The 20,000-nt window shown below is 39.9% G+C and overlaps 1 protein-coding gene across 1 annotated transcript in view; it reads left to right on the top strand.

The window, feature by feature from the left end:
• svilb (supervillin b) overlaps positions 1 to 13,669 on the top strand; it is a 54,591-nt gene extending 40,922 nt beyond the window's left edge. The window contains exons 32-43 of the mRNA XM_071538035.1: positions 620 to 795; positions 1,529 to 1,676; positions 2,656 to 2,935; positions 3,570 to 3,721; positions 4,815 to 4,920; positions 5,705 to 5,912; positions 6,725 to 6,858; positions 7,587 to 7,742; positions 8,582 to 8,725; positions 9,270 to 9,391; positions 9,992 to 10,147; positions 13,299 to 13,669. Of these exons, the coding sequence (XP_071394136.1) occupies positions 620 to 795; positions 1,529 to 1,676; positions 2,656 to 2,935; positions 3,570 to 3,721; positions 4,815 to 4,920; positions 5,705 to 5,912; positions 6,725 to 6,858; positions 7,587 to 7,742; positions 8,582 to 8,725; positions 9,270 to 9,391; positions 9,992 to 10,147; positions 13,299 to 13,385 (1,869 nt within the window). The 3' untranslated portion in view covers positions 13,386 to 13,669. The remainder of the gene's footprint in view (positions 1 to 619; positions 796 to 1,528; positions 1,677 to 2,655; positions 2,936 to 3,569; positions 3,722 to 4,814; positions 4,921 to 5,704; positions 5,913 to 6,724; positions 6,859 to 7,586; positions 7,743 to 8,581; positions 8,726 to 9,269; positions 9,392 to 9,991; positions 10,148 to 13,298) is intronic.
• Positions 13,670 to 20,000: the final 6,331 nt, after the last annotated feature.

The raw sequence follows: 20,000 nt of genomic DNA, 5'->3' as shown, positions 1-20,000 counted from the left end.
CTGTATGAAACTGAAGCCAAGACCAGGGACTCCACTGAAATTACATGAAATGATGAAGCATCTTATGCCTGTACAAGAACTTTTTTCTTTTTGTCACTAATGATGATTTATTGCCCTCTATCATGCTGTTAACTTCCTTTCTGGTCTTATCAGTTGATGTTTTTCCGTATGTTGTGTTTTGTTTTTAGTGTGTTTTTATGTAATCTGTTTTATTGTTTGTTCTGTTTTGTTGTTACTATGTGGTTTTATTAATTAATGTGTGTTTCTATTGTAAACCCTGTCTACAGATCAAATTTCCCTTATGGGACAATAAGTTTGAATTAAATTGAATTAAAACTAACAGTCCATACACTGAGACATAGATGGGCAATGCTGGTAAAACTAGAAAAGACCTGAGCTGAATAATCAGAATTACCAATATGATGCTTTGTGAGGCATTTATTTTGAAAAACTCAAGTGTGAGTATCTGCCTTTGCATACATAACCTCAAGGATTAAAGTTGTGTCATATTGATTAACATGAACAAACCAAAAACAAATTGATTTGCTTTTCTACCGTACATTCCCTCCCATGAGTGTGTGTGTGTTAACCCTCGTTTCTGTCGCGGTGCCTCCTGCAGGTTTTGGTGTTTGACTTCGGCAGTGAGGTGTACGTGTGGCACGGCAAGGAGGTGACGCTGGCCCAGAGGAAGGTGGCCTTCCAGCTCGCCAAACACCTCTGGAACGGGACGTTTGACTACACCTGCTGCGATATCAACCCACTCGACCCCGGAGGCTGCAACACACTCATACCTAGGTAGGGGGCACACACACACACACACATGCACACACACACAGAGTTTGCTTTCCCCTGTAGCGTGTTCTAAAGTTGTCTCTTTGGGATTAAAACACCGCAAACATCTGCTTGTTTTCATATTTTAGTTGCGAGGATTACGTTTGTACACACACAAGCAGACATGAATAAACACACATGAATATATACACTACCAGTCAAAAGTTTGGTCACACCTGATTGAATGTACTGTTTTTCATTCTCTTTAAGCCATTTTGGTCTAAAGGCTTCTGCTTAAATGCTTGAAATTAGTTTCTTAGGCAAATATAAATAGTGAAGTTGATCCTATGTATGAATTTATTTCCAGAGCCTTTGTCTTTCCATCAAGGCAAAGGGCAGCTACTTTAAAAAATCTAAAATGATCTAAAAAGATAGTTTTGATTTGTTTAACACTTTTTTGGTCACTGCATAATTCCATTTGTGTTATTTCATAGTTTTGATGTCTTTACTATTATTCTAAAATGTGAAAAATAGTAAAAATAAAGAAAAAATGTGGTGTGTCCAAACATTTGACTGGTAGTGTAATTACACATGCATATGTACAAACATATGAATGAATACTACATGAATATAAATGCTCTCACTCCAACTTAAGCACGCTGGAGACTGGCGTACAGCTTCGTTTTGACATATCTTTTCCTGTTTCTGTGTGTATGTTTTTCCCTCTGTGTGTGTGTGTGTGTTATTCTCTCCACAGGAAGGGCCAGGGGCGTCCCGACTGGGCCATATTCGGCAGGCTGACGGAGCACAACGAGACGATCTTGTTCAAGGAGAAGTTCCTGGACTGGACCGACACGAAGACGGCGTCGCCAAAGAACGGCAGCGAGCCGCTACCTGAGCAGAAGGTACGCATCGCATCCACACCGCTGGTTTTATTAAAGCCGGAGAGACAAGGAGGCAGAAGTTTCATTACACAGGTCACACGCATCAGAGAGTCATCATATGTCTTCTCTATCTCCCCATCTGTTTATTTATTAGACTGGGGCTCAAACTCACTGTCGGTTAATATCGCCAGGAACAGTTTCGTAAGTGCTGGCGCCAAAACAAAAATATGTTTTTTGATGGATGAGTGCATACATTGTTAGCATTGACAGACCCCAGTGGGAATCAAAGGTCCAGGTTTATTGTCAGCACCATATTCCACCCATTGGCTCAGGCTGGCAGAGTCACTATCATATTTTAAATCACTTGTTAAAATGTATTTTTATCATAAGGCCTTTCTATGATCTTTGGCTTTTACTCATCTTGGCTGTTATTTATCCGCATGGCTTATTTACTGTTTTATACCTCATTGTTCTTTCTGTTTTATTGATCTTTGTCATTGTTCAATTAGATTTTGGGTGTGAGTTGTGACGCACTTTGTAACTTAGTTTTGAAAAGTGCGATATAAAGAAAGATTACTATTATTATTAATATTAAGAAATACAGGATCACTGACCAAGAGGTGACACACATAAGAGAGGTACATCCTCTTCTCTATCTGATCATCTGTTTGTTTATTAGTCGCTTTCACTTGACATTGAATGAACACAATAGTTGAATTTTAACCCATGGTGAAGCTTCAGTAGCATACGCATAAATTCTGTTGATTTCAGCTGTGACCTTATTGTGTTTTGTTCTATCATTTGTAATATCACCATAAATACTTGCATCACTTGTAATATATCAGTGATAAACGAAAGTCACCATATGGGATCAATAAATTAAATAAAGTTGCAGTGAACATTTTCTCGTTCAGTAGGGCCAAAACAAGACAACAGACCAAACAGTCTTTTCTTCCTCTTTTTCCATTTCTCCTCCTTTCCTTCGCCCTCCCTCTCCCAGGAGGCTCCGGGGCGAGAGTGCCGGCCGTACGATGCCACCCTGATGCTGCCCGTCCTCCAGTCTTCCATCTCCACCATGCTGGACGGCACCGACGTGGGGCGCGGCCACGGCCCGGTGGAGGGCGAGGACCGCATGCGGACCCTGGAGATCAGCACGGTGGCCGTGGACGTCTGGCACATCCTGGAGTTCGACTACAGCCGCCTGCCGCGCCAGAGCATCGGCCAGTTCCACGAGGGAGACGCCTACGTGGTCAAGTGGAAGTACATGGTCAGCGCCACAGGTCAGTCATGGTGGAGTCTGAAAATTATAACCTTTATTTAAATCTCAGAGAACATGGCAAGGGTAGGACACTCATTTACAAAGGTGCTAATGTCAAGCTTCAAGATGCACTGTAATTCATCCCAGCTTTGAGGGGCAATTTAAAAGCAGTCTTTACTAAGTCCGAGCCAAAACCCGAAATAATTCACTATGTTTTATCATGCATGGAGTACCATGTTTGCCACATCTAGACAATTCAGATAGTATCAGATAAGTTGCCAAGCACAGGGAGAGAAGCATACGAAATTGACAAGTTTTCCTGTGATTGTCTAAATTTTATGAGACTCTTACAGTCCTATGTGGCAAGATACACCCTGGTGATGGACATACTGAACACCTCTTTGTTATTTTATGATGAAGTGGGTCATACCTGTAGGCACCATTTGTCAAACCCCCAAGGTTTTATCAAAGACCCAAGTTTTTACAGTATGTAGAATTAGTCAAACCATTGGCTTTAGCCTTAGTCAAAACCCGTGGATAACTTCTCTATATGTGCTTCCTTAAGAATGTTAACATTTTAACACTATTAAAATTGGACAATTCAGATTCAGTGTGTTGATTTTGTGTATTTGTGTGTGTGTGTGTGTGTGTCCCAGTCGGTCGCAGGCAGAACCCCGAGGCGAGGAGTGCTGGGCCTGGGAAGGAGAAATGCTGCTACTTCTTCTGGCAGGGCCGACACTCCACCGTCAGCGAGAAAGGAACGTCAGCGCTGATGACTGTGGAGCTGGATGAGGAGAGAGGAGCGCAGGTAGGAAACCAGCCAATTTAAAAAAAAACAATCAAAAAGAGTTTTCACACTAATGACAACAATAGGGGATTATTTTGAAATCTTATACCTGTAAATTGCAGGGACTCCAGGTTGCACCGACCCATGTCAATATCATCACCCTATAATGTGGTCAGTTTAACAGTAAAGAACATGTAGCTCAGATTTGACAGTATTTTAGTCTTAAATGGTTCAGGAATGTTTTTTTGTGTGACCAGAACGCAAGAGTAGAAATGTTGTTTTTTTAAAAATGGGTTTCTGTTCACAATGGATTTATTGGAGAATTATTCATTTATCAAGTGCAGCTAGGAACACACTTCATTAAAATGTCCAGGCCTTAGCTAACCTTCACAGATCACCTCCAATTCCACTGTATATTTCATCTTATTACTTTTAATGGAAGATTTTCTTGTGCTTTCTGAATGATGTACTAGTGTAGGTGTAACGGAGATGGAAAGTGTAAATCTCACCTTTAGTAGAAGTACTATCCTTCATTCAAATCAAGAACATGCTTTTGATTTCCTCGACCAGTAGCACAGCCGTTTATCACGCTGGTAAGATCATTAGTGTTGAGATTAGGAAGAGGATTTACACTGAGAGACAGTGTAGTCTCTTGAATGATAAATGTAAAACAGGCAGTGGAGCATTCAGTGTTTGGTTCATGTTCATTTAACTGTCTTACACGCCAGGCTCCATCTAAACCCTTAACCCAAGTATCAACAGCTGAGTAGGAAAAAAACAATTGGTGCTGGACTGACTTTTGATGTCAAAACTGATTTTACAACATTGCAAGATGTTGAAATGTGTACAAAAACTTCAAGATGTTGGCTTCTTATAATAGGATCTCAGGTTTCCTGATTTTATGGGCAATAGGGCAAAGTTTATATCGACAATGTCAAATGAACATGGTCAGATTGTGTTTAGAAGAGCAAATGGCATTCACAGTGTGTTTGTTATTTCATTCAACAAAGAAGTATTGTTTTATTAAGACTAGTAGCATGTTTGAAGTTTCAGAACTGGTTTCAGTATTTTCCATCGACACCCAGTCCTATGTGTCTCTTTGGGTGTTTAACAGGTCCAGGTGCAGCAGGGGAAGGAGCTTCCATGTTTCCTGCAGTGTTTCAACGGAGGGATGATCGTCCACGCTGGGAAGAGGGAGGAGGAGGAGGAGAACACTCAGAGTAAGGAGGGACATGGTGGAATAGCAGTCTGAATTGTTTTCTACTAGTTACAGATGCATTACCATTCCTTATTTCTATGAAAGGAAACCAACCTCTTTGTCTACAAAAACTAGCTTTTTTTGAAATAGCATAAACTGCCAAATTGTCTGGTACACTACCAGTAGATCTACCTGCATTTTGGCTGATGATATTTTCATCACCTCGTTTATTTCTCTCCATCTTTCTCAGATGTGAATTGCTAGACAGTAGTATTTGCACTGTATGAAAGAGTAGCAGCTGTATGTACTTATTTGCAGATTAATTCCAAAATGAGATATGGACTATTTTAAAAACTCTTACAAAATGACTGCTGCTATGAAACACATTATTGCAGTTATTAACCATTTTACTATCTTTGCTAACAAACCATTTCAGGGGATGCAATCATCTGGGTTTTTTTAAAAATATGGAACAATGAATATCAGGTAATAATTCTGCTCCAAAATGCGTACATAGTGTTTTGGAATCAAATGCTTCATTTGCTTATATTAGATTGAGATGTTGACATTAAAATATTACTCTGAAAAGGCTTTAGATTTGAAAAGCATTTGCATTTGTTTCATTCCAAAACAAGCTATTCATCATTTGAAAAAAATGATGCTTACTCTTACAAAGGTTTTGCTGGTATGACAGTAAAGGTCCCTGTTATAATTAAAACAGTCCAAAACAGTTAACAGTTGTGTTTTTGAAACCCTTCACTCCATGTCCTTTCCATTGACCATGTCCCCCTGCCTGTGTGTGTCAGGCGAGTGGCGTCTGTACTGTGTGCGGGGCGAGGTGCCGGTGGAGGGCCACCTGCTGGAGGTGGCGTGTCACTGCAGCAGCCTGCGCTCCAGAGCCTCCATGATCCTGCTCAACATCAACAAGGCCATCATCTACCTGTGGCACGGCTGCAAGACCCAGCTGCACACTCGCAGCGTGGGAAACACCGCCGCACTCAAGATCAAGGAGCAGTGAGTGGAGAGAGTTTTCATAAGGAGTGTTGTTGGATAAAGAAGTTCCAAGTATACTAATAGAGGATTTTATTTAACTGACAAATCTGCAAAACTGCTTGTCACATTATCATTCCCCAGGAAATACAGAGCAGTTTTTTGTTTTTATCACAAATGACCAAAACATACTGTTCTGATACCAAAGCTGTACTATATTTCAGGAAATCATTCAATACATCAATGCAGTGCAAGAAAAAATATTTAAAACTGACCATGCTTGTTGTCATGGGGGCTTGAACTTGGGTCCTGGTCATGGGTTAGCTATTAAAATGCTGAGCCAGGCTGAATTGATTGCATGGTGACATATCTGGCTTCAGGTCATGTGCTTTTGCCATGGTTTTATCATGATGGAGCTCAAATTGATTTCAGGCCCAAGGTGTAGTTAATGTGCTATCATGTGGCCAAATTCAGCTTCACTTCATGGATTTGTAATGGAGGAGATTCTTTAAGTACGTTGGAAAATCTCATGCAAGTTCAAAACTTGAGTTGAATATATATAGGTTGAATCACTACTTTATCAATCAGCAATAGAGAGCAGCAAAACGGACATTTATTTGTACGAAAATGTTGCAGATCATTACTTATACTCTTCTCAAAGTATGATTAAGTGCAAGACTGAAAGCATCAGAAAATGGGTCAAAATTGAAATAAAGAACGTTATGAAAGCAAAGTCCTGGAAGTTATCATCTCCAGTCACACCATAAAATGTCACTTAAATCGTACACATCATATTATGAAGGCAGTGAACTCTGCTTCCCTCTCGCTCCTCTCAGGTGTCCTCTGGAGGCGGGGCTCCACAGCAGCAGCAAGGTGACCATCCACGAGTGTGACGAGGGGGCGGAGCCTCCGGGCTTCTGGGAGGCTCTGGGGAGGAAGGACAGGAAGGCCTACGACTGCATGCTGCAAGGTACGGGAAACACCGTCCTACTCAGAGAATGACACAATGTCAAAAGAGTGATATTTACTATTACATGTAATTTTGTACTTATGCACTTCTGTTGCTACTTTAGTTGTTGATACATCCCTGCACCCATTTCTGTACATTTATTAAATGGGGGGACTATGGACTGGGCTGTGTTCGTCTGTCCATCAAACATGATATCTCAGACATCACTGGTCTGATTTTGATGAAACTAGGAGTTATGATGCATCTTGTTTTTCTGGGAATGTGTTTGTATTTTAGTATTTTACTTTGTCATATATCCTTTCCTCTTGCTAGTATTACTTTTCTTCTATTCCTGTGAAGCACTTTTGCTACATAAATAAAGTTATTATTATTATCATTACTACTATAGTTTTCGCCCTGTGTTCCAGTGTTTAAAAAATGACACTGATTGGCCTAATGCGGATGCTGTAATTAAAGGTCAAAATTTTTTAACTCAATCATGATATCTCAAACTCCACTGGTCTGAGTTTGACAAAACTTGGAGGGATAATGCATTTTGGCACTGTGTTATGGCATTTTAAAAAATTACACTAATTGACCTCATGGGGCGCTAAAGATTAAAATTTCTAACTTGGAAAGGCCAATTTTGATGAAAATTGGAAGGGATGATGCATCTTGTTACTGATTGGCCCCTGGAGTGATGCATAATTAGTGGGGAATGACATGTTTACTTGTTTTTCTCCTCTCAGACCCAGGAAAATTCAACTTCACCCCGCGGCTCTTCCAGCTCAGCAGCTCATCAGGAGAGTTTGTGGCTGCAGAGTTCTTCCACCCGTCCAGAGCTCCAGACCTCGTCAGCTCGCTGCCCTTCCTGCAGGAAGACCTCTACAACGCACCGCAGCCCGGTGAGAGAGCTGGAGACACACACACACACACACACACCCACACACACACACACACCCACACACACACACACACACCCACACACACACACACACACACACACACACAGTATGACTACAATCAGGCCAGAGTCTTAAAGTTTGTCCTGCTTACATCTACAATTTCACATCCACAATTGTGAGTCTACCTGCAGTACTTCATACAATACATAGAGACATACAAACACACACTTAACACACACACACACACACACACACACACACACACTTCACCAAGTGTAACTACAATCACACAAATACAGACACACATACACACACTTAAGGAAGCATGTCCACAAACACCCATTAAGTCATGCACACAAACAATGAATGAGCACATACACACAGAAAAACACCTGAAGCATATGCTATTGTTCAAACTCCTTAATCTATAAATTGGATTAGGTTAGATTAAACTTTCAATTGATCCACTGCTGCAGAAGGATACAGATAAGAATGGAACAAATTGAAAGTGTTGAAGATAAAGATGTAGCATCTTGTTCTTTTATATGAATTTTATCTTTTTATCTGTCTTTTATCTGCCTTCTATTGATGTAAAGCACTTTGAGCTGCATGTTGTGTATGAAAGGTGCTATACAAATAAAGGTTATTATTATTATTAGTATTATTATTATCTCCATTATGCTAAAACAAAACTCCTTTTTGCTTTAAAGAATTCACTGTATGTAAACTATTGACAGATTTCCAGGTTAGCGGATGTTTGCAGGTTACAAATCTACAAATTTCAGATGTCTTACATTTAAAGAGCATCGTATAATGAGACGTCCCTCTCTCCGTGACAGCGCTGTTCCTGGTGGATAACTTCCATGAGGTTTACCTGTGGCAGGGCTGGTGGCCTCAGGACAGCGAGAGTCCCGGCTCGGCTCGCATCCGCTGGGACGCAGACAGGAAGTGTGCGATGGAGACCGTGCTGCAGTACTGCAAAGGTAGAGATGATTCACTAAGTAACAGGACACTAGATGATAGCTGCACTAGGCAATCTGGAACATTAGTGGCCCCTAATGGCAGTGAGAGGTTGAATTTTGAGGACTTGAAAACCAACTTTTGTGAATTTTTTGGCATTATTTCCTAAATAGATGTATGTTATGATATGAAGAATTATTCAACAAGGTGAAAAAGTAATTTTTCATTTCATTGTGACTTTAAGATTCACAATGTGTGTTCATAATTTGACCACCAGATGTCACTGTTCATTCCCCACTAATCATTTCTATGGGAATATATTAAGAGATTGTGAATAAAATATTAAATTCAATATTAAGAATAACTGTTTCTAAAGGTTGAATACATCTGCACATCTCCTAAACTTTAGGAGATGTGCAGATGTTTAAAGTTGGAACAGAGTCTCCAGCTAACATTATGTGAAAGTAGAGGCAGAAATTTTGAATCCAAGTTCAGCTTTTCCACTGATTTTCTGCTGAGTAACTCTCAACCTGAGTTCAGAATCATCCTGTTGATTTCCTCCTGCAGAGAAAAATGAGAAGAAGCCTCAGAAGTCGTATCTGATCCACGCCGGTCTGGAGCCGCTCACCTTCACCAACATGTTCCCCAGCTGGGAGCACCGAGAGGACATCGCCGAGATCACCGAGAGGGTCAGCAACACACACACACACACACACACACACAGACACACACACATCAGTTCTAAGAAACAACTGGAACTAAATCCATACATGTAAATAATCCATAGTCTTTCCCATACTTCCCAATCGGTCTACTTACAGTGTTGGAATTGTCAGCTGCATATGTTTTATGTCGCTATAACCCCACAATTCTTTTATTATTTTATTATTTTTATAGCTTATTTTATGTTCTATTTTTGTGCTTATGTTCTGTTTTTCTTTTTGCTGCATCAATCCCAATTTCCCCACGGGGATCAATAAAGTTTCATTTTATCTTATCTTTTCACACGCCGCCATGCTGAAAATACTTTCACACATGAAAAAAATATGTGCACACACCTACACACACACACACACACACACACACACACAGCTTCTTTCTCTCTCTCTCTCACTTTCCTTTTCACACATATGTTCTTTCACACACCTACTGAAAATACTGAACTTACAAACACTGAAAAATTGAAAGTGTGTTTTTCACACACTTTCTCACACACCTACAACCTAACTGTCCAAACCCACACTCTCATTCCAACTGACCACATCCTGTGTCCTGTGTCCTGGCTGCAGGAGGCGGAGGTGTGTAACCAGATCATCCTGGTGGAGGATGTGTTGGCCCGGCTGTGCCAGAACACCTTCCCCCTGGCCCAGCTGCTGGCCCGGCCGCTCCCAGAGGGGGTCGACCCGCTCCGCCTGGAGATCTACCTCTCCGACCACGACTTCGAGGTCGGTACACAGACACACTAACACCAACGTACAAAGCTTGAGTTTTAGATATAGGTGTGTTTGTAGGAATGTTGGAGCCAGGGTCAGATATTAACCTTTATTTTTTACAGAGGGCATTTTTTGCTCTCTTGATTGGATTTTTAGGGCATTTTGGTCCTTTTCAGGGGCAATTTCTTTGAAATAATACATTTGTACTGCATGTTGGCAAATGAACACTCAATTTGTACCACTAAGATTTGTTTTATTTTAAATCAGAATATGGCCAATGCTTCTTTCTCACTGCTGGAACGTGGCAGCAGTTTGTCTATACAGATATAAATGTTGGAGACACTCATCACAGCAGGAGACTTGCTCATCATTCTCTTAGTAACTTTTTAATTGTGACTGTACATTTTAGGCATTTGGCTGATGCTCTGTATAAAGAGTGACTTAACAATGAGTGCAATAGCAGAAGATTCAATTCCTCGATTACAAAAAAGTGTGATGTGAAATGTGAAAACCCACATGTGAATTCAAGGCACTTGTGCATGAAAACTTCACAGGTGAAAATGTCACTTTCACATGGGAAATGGAGAAATTTCACATGTTCACATATGAAAACCAACATGTGTCCAAAAAGCACATGTGCTGTGAATTCACATGTGGGTTTTTGTAAGGGCGAGATCACCAACATTACAAACAAAGCATAGTAAGGAGTCATAGTGTCCTGACAATAATCTCGTGGCCTCAGAAAGATCATGGAAGGGAGGAGTGCTAGGAAGAGTCATAACAAATAACAGCCAAAGAGGAGGTGTTGTTTTTTTTTCAAGATAAGAGCAAACTACAGAAAGAAGAGCAGGAAGATGTGGGAGAGGTGAGAGGTGAAATGACTCAGTGTGGAGAGAGAGACGGGGTGGGTGGGGGGGGTTTCTGTTTCCTCTTTCTGCTACAAACAAGAAAACATGGAGAATATGATGCTGCATGTCTCCTGTGATGATTGGGTGTCTTTGAAGTATAAAATGTACAAACAACATATTGATTTTGCTCCATATGCTCCATATTTTTTTACAGTAGGATTTAGCCTTGAAGCTCTCTGTCTAATGGCATTATCATTTCAGTTTGTCATTATCATTGTTTTTAAAGGAAAAATCCACCCTAAAATACTTTAACACTGTTAGAAAAGCAGCTATTGGTGATGTATCTTCCATTTATAGATCCATTTTATTGTGTTAACTGGCCAAACATAGACGCCGTAACATCACATCAAGATATTTCCAGTGTAGCTACAATGGAGTTTGATAGCAGAAAATGTTTCAGCGATCTAAAACATCAATAGTAAATGTCAGATTTTGGTGTCAGTCCCTCAGAATCAAAGAGAAAGAGCTTCTTTCTAGAGCGGCCATTTTGCACCAAGAGATGTTCAATAATCATACAGGAGAAGAACAGTAAATTACAACACTTTCTCACAAAATAATTGCTGGAATGCATCGAACATCACAGATTGATGATATATAACAGTGTAAGAGGAGCCAAGGGTGGATTTTTCCTTTAACTTAAAACATATTGTAACATATAACCTGCAACATATTACTACACCGCCTCATTCATAGCGGTCCATCCTAACTCCATCTAACTCTCGCCTTGCAGACTAAGTTGTAGGTGGATTCAGGTAAGGAGAGTCACTCCATGTGATTAATAAACACTGGCGACCTGTCCTTCTTTCTCTCACGCACGTCAGCATCGTATTACTGTGATCTGAAATCTCTCATTCACTCCTGTTCACTCCTACTCACTCCTACTCACATGTGTGGTTCTGGTTGAGGAGGTGGGGGAAGCTGCATGATTACGGCTAAAATGATAATCCTGATTATTTGGATCAAGTCAAGTCAAATTTATTTGTATAGCCCGTAATTCACACTCCCACATTTTAACACAGTTGAGAAAAACAACAAACAACACCCGACAACCTTAGACCGTCAGTGAGAACAAGGACAAAACTCTCACAAAAATGGGATAAACCTGAGGAAGGGCCTCACAGAGAGGAATCCCCCTTACAGGACTGATAATAATTGATAATATTGACGATTTGTGGAACAAAATGTCATTAACACACTTGCATCTGCAGCTAATCTGCATCTCACATCCACATCTTGACTATTTTCACCTACAGCTGACATCCTAAATCAAATATTTCTAAACTTTTGATATGCCAATATTCTATGATTAATTGTGCAGCTCTAGTATAGAATGGGTGGTATGGGTAAACTCTGCACACCTGCACATGCCCTCGACTACACCACACTCCTTATTATGTGCCTCTAGAATATTCTGCTTCCTTTTACACACACACACACACACACACACACACACACCTTTCACCTGAGACTATTTCTTCTCACTTCACATTAATGCACTGGTGATTCACTTCCTTTCTGTGGAGATGTGAAAAAGTGAGGGCAAATGGAGGCTGACAAAGCAAGGGAACAACCAAAATAAAACAACTGGAGTGTCCTTGTAATACAGAATAGGGTTTTTGCTGAGATGTTGCTACACAAATTAACAACCCACTGAGCACTAGACTATGATTTAAACGTCACATCTCTGCTTTAGCTCTCATGTAGCCCAGGATCTTTTTGGCTATGTGCAGCCCAGTTTCAGACCAAGCAGTAAATACATTACATATTTAAACAATGCATAGACAGCTGTAAATGTGAAAAATATGCACCAGAAGTCTATATGTACAAGATAATGCTTTATTTTTGTCATATACCTCAGAAGATGTAGACGTCTACTAAACTTTCACTTCTAAACCCTGTGTAGCCTCATTTTAGCCTAGACGTCTAGAACAATTTAGACACATTTTCAACAGGCAATCAAGACAAAATTGCTCAGTGGGAAGAAGTTAAGAAGATTTACCACAATTTGGTTCCAGTACGTAAGGAATTATCCTATTACAAATCACAAGGATGCTCTTTTTTGTGTCATTTTGGTCCTTTTCTTTACCAGCTACGGTGGTGGGTGATTACTGGCTTCCAAGACTGTTCAGTCAGACAGAAAAAGCATGACAAATGACAGAAACACTATTTGAAATTCAGCTAAGACCCCAATTAAATCTCCTCTATCCTTTCCTTACCGATTAACTAATTGTACAAATCTCTTTTCCGTCTTGCAGAAAGCATTGGAAATGAAGAGAGAGGAATACGAAAGTCTGCCAGGGTGGAAGCAAGTGAACCTGAAGAAGGCCAAAGGACTGTTTTGAGGAAGTGTAGTGAAGATGGTGCGTGAAGCGGACAGAGACAGAGATGCAGGAAATGTCTCTTGATAGATAATGATATGAGATGTCCCGGGACGTTTTTGCATAAAGACTCACACCGACCCGAAGAGGCGACAGAAGAAGACTCACACGAAGGACGAGACTCGCGGTGCACTAGCCTTGCTTATAGTCATGTTTTACCTTTTCCACTGTCTAATTATATAAGGAAATCCAATTCAAGTGGTTTAATGGAAGGTAAAAAAAAAAAAAAAAAGCCTCCCCCCCCAAAAAAAAAAACCTTGCTTCGGCTCATACATGGTGTATGTGTGTATGTGGAGTCTCCTACAAGCACTTAACTCACCGCTCATGCCATGGACTTGTGAAAGACGACGTGCGCACTAGGACGCTTTGTGTCTGGGTGCTGTGCTGTGTGTGTGTGTGTGTGTGTGTGTGTGACTGTGTATATAATGTTTGTATGTGTACGTGTGTTGGTGAAGTGTGACTGTGCCTATAATGTGTGTGTGTGTGTGTGTGTGTGTGTGTGTGTGTGTGAGCGACTGCGTGTGTAATGTTTATTTGTGTACACGTGTGCGTAGGTGCGCGTTTGTGACTTTGTATTTATGTAAAAAACGAACCTTGTAGGAGGAGGATGAAGTCGGTGTTTTCAACTGAACGTGTCGTGTCAGATGTTGCTAGGAGAGTTGTGTTTTTCTTTTTTCTTTCTGTCTACAGTGTCTGGAGAGGTGTCAGGCCGAGTAGGTACCTCATGTTGCTCGAATACCTTAAGCTGTCGGATCGACTCAGACTTAACAGAGAAGGGTTGTAAATGTAAAAGGCATTTAGTGGCATTCATGAGGAAGAAAAAACAACAACTTGATGAATTTGAATGTATAGTGCCTTGCTTTTTGTGTACAGTTTATATACAGAAATTCTAGTCTGCATTTCAAAAGACTTTCTTTGTGATATAAGACATAGTGAATTAAATCATGATAATGCCCAAATAAAAACATGAGTCGTTCTGTGTCTCCTGCTGCGTCAAACATGGATCACAATACAGATAATAGGCATTGTGTTTCACTGTATGACGGCATTTTGTTTTTGTTGTTTTTGTTTTAAGGGTTAGTTAATGCTTAATAAGGGTTAGTTAATGCTTAATAAGGGTTAGTTAATGCTTAATAAGGGTTAGTTAATGCTTAATAAGCATTAACTAACCCTTAATTAACAGTTAACTAATGTGTAATTTACTAATAGTGTTCATGTTAACTAAGGTATTCATTTATACATTATTTAATAGTTTATAAAGATGACTATTAAATAATGTATAAATTAATACCTTAGTTAACATGAAAACCATTAGTAAATTATTACCAGACACATTAGTTATCTGTTAATTAAGGGTTAGTTAATGCTCATTAAGCATTAACTGACCCTTAATTAATGTACCCTTATTGTAAAGTGTTACCTGTTTTTTTTTTGGTAACAAAGTCACAAAAGGTTTATTTTCCATCTGCAAGTCATACTCTTTGAGAATCTATATGTATACCCATTTTTTTTTTCTTTAACTGCAAGAAACAATAAAAGGCAAATATCTGACAAAGTAACAGAGACATTAAGACGACATAACAGACATAGCACAGGTTAGAGAAGGTGAGTGAGGGAAGCAACAGACCAAAAAGAAGGAAAATGAGAACAAAACAACTTGTATGTAACTACAGGCTTTACTAACTAATCAAACCAGTGTTAAAGGTTTTTACAGAGAACGAGCCTGTCCTGCCTAGATTTAACTAATCAACAATCAGTCACATAACAAAATGATGCAATACAGTAAGCAACAAAATAAAGGAATTAAGGAAACAAAACACACAAAATAGCATGTTAGAAAGACATAACAGGCCTAGCTAACCTAACTAGCTTTACCTAACCGGCACCAAAAACCTTTGTCAGTGAAGACAAGGAAAAACTACTAAGAAAAACCTTATGAGGAAAAGAAATAGAAGAAACTTTGGTTGGGGCAATTCAAAGAGGAATCTCCCACCAGGACAGCTAAAATGAACAATAACATGGACAATAAGATATTAAGAAAGCAAATAAGACAAAGAGAAACATGAATGACTGCATGACTGCAACTTCTCTGCAGGGATGACTGGAGCGTATAGGTAGATTTCAGGTATCTATTGAAAGGAAACAGAGGAATAAGAGTAAGGTGATGCATTAGTGTGTCTGTTGCAGAGAGAGAGAGAGAGATCAGGCCACAAAAAGGCTTTGAGTTTTACTAATTATCTCTATCCTGTCTAACACCCAGGCTCTAAAAGCAGTGCAGCATCCTGACTTGGAACAGAAGCGTTTGAACATCGTCTGCCTCTTTTTCAAAAGCAGCGGTGCCGTTTTGTTTTCCATTCATCCCTCTGCAGACACACTTTTTTTTTTTAAAAGGAAGCTGATTAAAAGGGCAGAGAGAACTCAGAAGAAGAAAAAAAGGTGTTTTGTGCTTTGAGAAAAAATGTCAGGAGCCACCGTCAAACCTCTTTGAGTCGTTTTATCTTCTCACAGTGACAGTTCCTCTCTGTTTCACCTTTCAACAGCTACACCACAACTTCATTATCGTGTCTTGAGTGTTTCACATTTCATTCAAAAGGCAATATTGTTTTCAGGGAAATATCCCATTATTCACGCTTGTGTTGACTTCAGCAAAAGTCTCGTACGGCACTTGTCTCAGGATCCAAAATGCATTGAAAAAAGACGAGTGAGCGCCTGTAGCGTTTCAACGTGATGAAAAAGCAACAGATAAGGCACTCAAAGAAGGCAACTTTTCAGCTGTAAAGGCATTGTTCGCGAGCATAAGTGGGCTTAACTCACAACTGTTTTTAATGGAAGCCTTAAAACTTAAAAATCCCTCCGGATGTCACAGAAAGTAAGGCAATTATCTCTCCTCTCCCAGATTAGGCCAAGTTACGTCCTCAGAAAACAGAGCAGAATGTGAATTGAATTTTTCAACACATGCAGGCTGCAGCTGAAGTTTGTTGTACAACAGGCTGAACGCTATACAGAAATGATTAGAATACATAGGTAGCTGCTTCATCATCCTGCTGAAGTGTCCCTGAGCAAGACACTGAATCCCTACCAGCTTTAGAAGTGCTGTTCTGTAGCTGACCTTTGACCTCTGTGGAGGAGGGCAGGAAAGTGAATTTCTCTTTCAGGATTACCAAATAAGATAAATAACTTCATACAGATGAACGACTTTATGTAGTTTTGCTCATCCTCCCTGTGTGTGTGTTTGTTTGTATATTGTCACTGTCAGATGAAAACCTTCCAAATCTTTGCTTCAACTTTTCTTTCATGAACTAAGAAAAACAGCCTGGATCTTACCTTGACCATCATGACTTTTAGAGTTTATCCAGTGGGAGTCTGAAAGGGTTTCATCAGCCCAGGAGTTCAGAAAATATTCTCGACCCATAGAGGAGCTTGTAATACTGCAACTGAAGCTAAAACATGAAAATCACCAAAATTGGAGTCTAAGCGAATCACAATCGACACAGTAAAAATACAATGAATGCACATCTACCATACAGGCAAACATCAGTTGATAAGACCAGACAGGGAGTCAGTAGTTTGATGTCGTTTAATAAAAAGTTTCTCATTAGTGCAAAACACAGAGGTGTGACAAGACACTACATCATTTCATGTGCACATTAAGCATTAAGTGAGGATAAATGATGCTGTATAAATCACTGTAGCCATGCATATTCACCAGAGAAATTAACACACACACACAGTCCCATACTGTACATCAACACACACACACAGACATGAGATCAACCAACACAGTAGGCTACCACATACACAGCGGTGGAAGAAGTACTCAGATCTTTTACTTAAGTAAAAGTTGAAATACCACAGTATAAAAATACTCTGTTACAAGTAAAAGTCCTGCATTGAAAATGTTACTTAAGTAAAAGTACAAAAGTATTATCATCAAAATGTACTTAAAGCAACAAAAGTAAAAGTACTCATTATGCAGAATGGCCCATTTCAGAATAATACAGTATATATTATATTATTGAATTATAATTATTGATGCATTAATGTGTAAGCATCACTTTAAAGTGTCAGCTGGAAAAGGTGGGGCTGATTTCCACTACTTTATATACTGCTGGGTAGCTCACAGTAATCTATAATAATACATCACAATTTATTAGTTGATTATATTTTGTATTAATAATCTGAATCTGCAAAGTAACTAGTAACTTAAGTTATCAAATAAAGGTAGTGGAGTAAAAAGTACAATATTTCCCTCTGAAATGTAGTGGAGTAGAAGTATAAAGTAGCATAAAATGGTAATACTCAAGTAAAGTACAAGTAAATGTACTACTACTATTCCACCTCTGCACATACATACACAGGTTTTTGTTCCATATACAAGGTTTATTATCTATTAGAGGAAAAAACTGAAATATACTTGATGAACAGTATGAAGAAACATGAATTGTACAACTAACATTTTGGAAAACACAGCCTTCTTCAGGGTAAAAAATCATGAGTTTCTGAATATATACACTCATACACGGCTGCCCACTGACCAATCACAGGTCCACATACTGACAGGCCACAGACAGAGGCTCTGACAGACAGTGTTCGCTCTGTTCTGTTCTGTTCTGTTCTGTTCTGTGCAGCTCACAACAGCCTCAAGCCTGCATGCTGACCTCTGACCTCTGACCCGGGAACAGGGGTTCCGGTTGACCCGACTAGACCTGCAGCCGAACATCTGGATAACATCTGCAGCTCGATGTGGATGATGAAGCCCGTGAGGATCGCTCTGTCTCTGTCTCTGTCTCTGTCTCTGTCTCTGTCTCTGTCTCTGTCTCTGTCTTTGCTCTCTCTGTCTTCGTTCACGTGTTTCACTCGACCCACATCCAAGATGGAGATCGCCAGGTCAGTCGTTGCGGCGCTCCTTCTTGTTATCATGAGGAATTTTACGATCAGCTGATATTATTATTATATATTATCTTCTTCTGAAAGACCTCAAGCAGCAAAAAAAAACTGACATCAGTGGATTTTTAGCCATGTTTGTCACCTGTGTTGACACACTTTTGGCAATTGTATTTAAATGCTGATTGTACCTTTGAGGACTGACAGCACTGTAAATGTTATTGCTGCTTCTGTGTGTATGCATGTGTATGTGTGTGTGTGTGTGTGTGTGTCTGTGTGTCTGTGTGTGTATGGGAATTGGTAAGTTTTTAAGGTGAATTTTGTTTCTTTCTCCTATTGTTTTGTTGTGAGATGTTTGATTAAAGAACATCAAATCTCTCTCTCTCTCTCCCTCTCTCTCTCTCTTCCCTCTCGCCCTCTCTCCCCCTCTCTCTCCCTCTCTCTTTCCCTCTCGCCCTCTCTCTCTCTCCCTCTCTCTCTCTTCCCTCTCGCCCTCTCTCTTCCCTCTCTCTTTTCCCTCTCGCCCTCTCTCTCTCTCTTCCCTCTCTTCCTCTCTCTCTTCCTTCTCGCCCTCTCTCTCTCCCCCTCTCTCCCCCTCCCTCTCTCTCTCTCCCTCTCTCTCTTCCCTCTCGCCCTCTCTCTCTCTTCCCTCTCGCCCTCTCTCTCTTCTCTCTCTCCCTCTCTCCCTCTCTCCCCCTCTCTCTCCCTCTCTCTCTCTCTTCCCTCTTTCCCTCTCTCTCTCTCTCTCTCTCTCTGTTTATACAAATAGAAGTCTTAACTCTGGCTGTGTTAGAGTCACCATCTTTCTTTCACCCTCCCTGCACACACACACACACACACACACACACGCTCAGACAGTCTCTTCTAATCACCTCTTCCCAGTAACAGTCTTTTCACATTAAAGAGGAATGGGCTGCTGCCAAAACCTTCTCCCTCTGCCGCTCTCTGCTGCTCTGCTGATCAATAGAGCCGATCAGCGCTTCACTCATCAATACAAGACCCAGCGGCCTGAGAGGAGGAGGACACACTTCAGTTGTCTTCTTCCTCTGTCTCAAACATTAACTTACTATGGCGAAATAAATAATGATACCACAAATAATAAACTGTAATTGTATAGCAGCTTTTATGACGGAGTTACAAAGTGTTTAACAGACAGGAAACAGGAAATAAATAAAAGAAAATTAGATGAAACAATAAAAACAGACGTGAATGAGGCAGACAAGCAGGATTACAGAGGAATAAATCAGTCAAGTATAATGAGAATAAACTAGGTCAAAGCAAATTATATATACAACATATTTATGTTTGAATGTATTTTTATATGGGTATATAGCCTATTGGAAGTTATGTATGTACGTATATAAATGTAAATGTTTATTAAGTGATAATTATTCTGTTTCTTAGGTCTTTCTTAATCAAATTGTCTTCATCAATTGTTAATTATTCATAATCATTTCTCCCTTTTTTCTTTTTTGCTGTTAATTATTGTACCTCAGTTTAATTGTTTGTTGTTTTAATTATTCATGTAGTTATTCATTTATTTAGATTCTATTAAATTCTTGTCTCCTTAGCAACTGCCACCCTCACCCTACAATCTCTCTCTCACTCTCTCTCTCTCTCTCTCTCTCTCTCTCTCTCTCACACACACACACACACACACACACATACCCTTGTTTACCCTTGTTATCTATTTAA

The sequence above is a fragment of the Centroberyx affinis genome, unplaced genomic scaffold (genome assembly GCF_046629955.1).
Source record: "Centroberyx affinis isolate AG114_WGS23_722 - 3 ecotype Tasmania unplaced genomic scaffold, CSIRO-AGI_Caff_v1 ptg003188l_1, whole genome shotgun sequence".
Lineage (NCBI taxonomy): Eukaryota > Metazoa > Chordata > Actinopteri > Beryciformes > Berycidae > Centroberyx > Centroberyx affinis.
The sequence above is the reverse complement of the archived record's forward strand: the minus strand, read 5'-3'. Positions and strand labels throughout refer to the sequence as shown.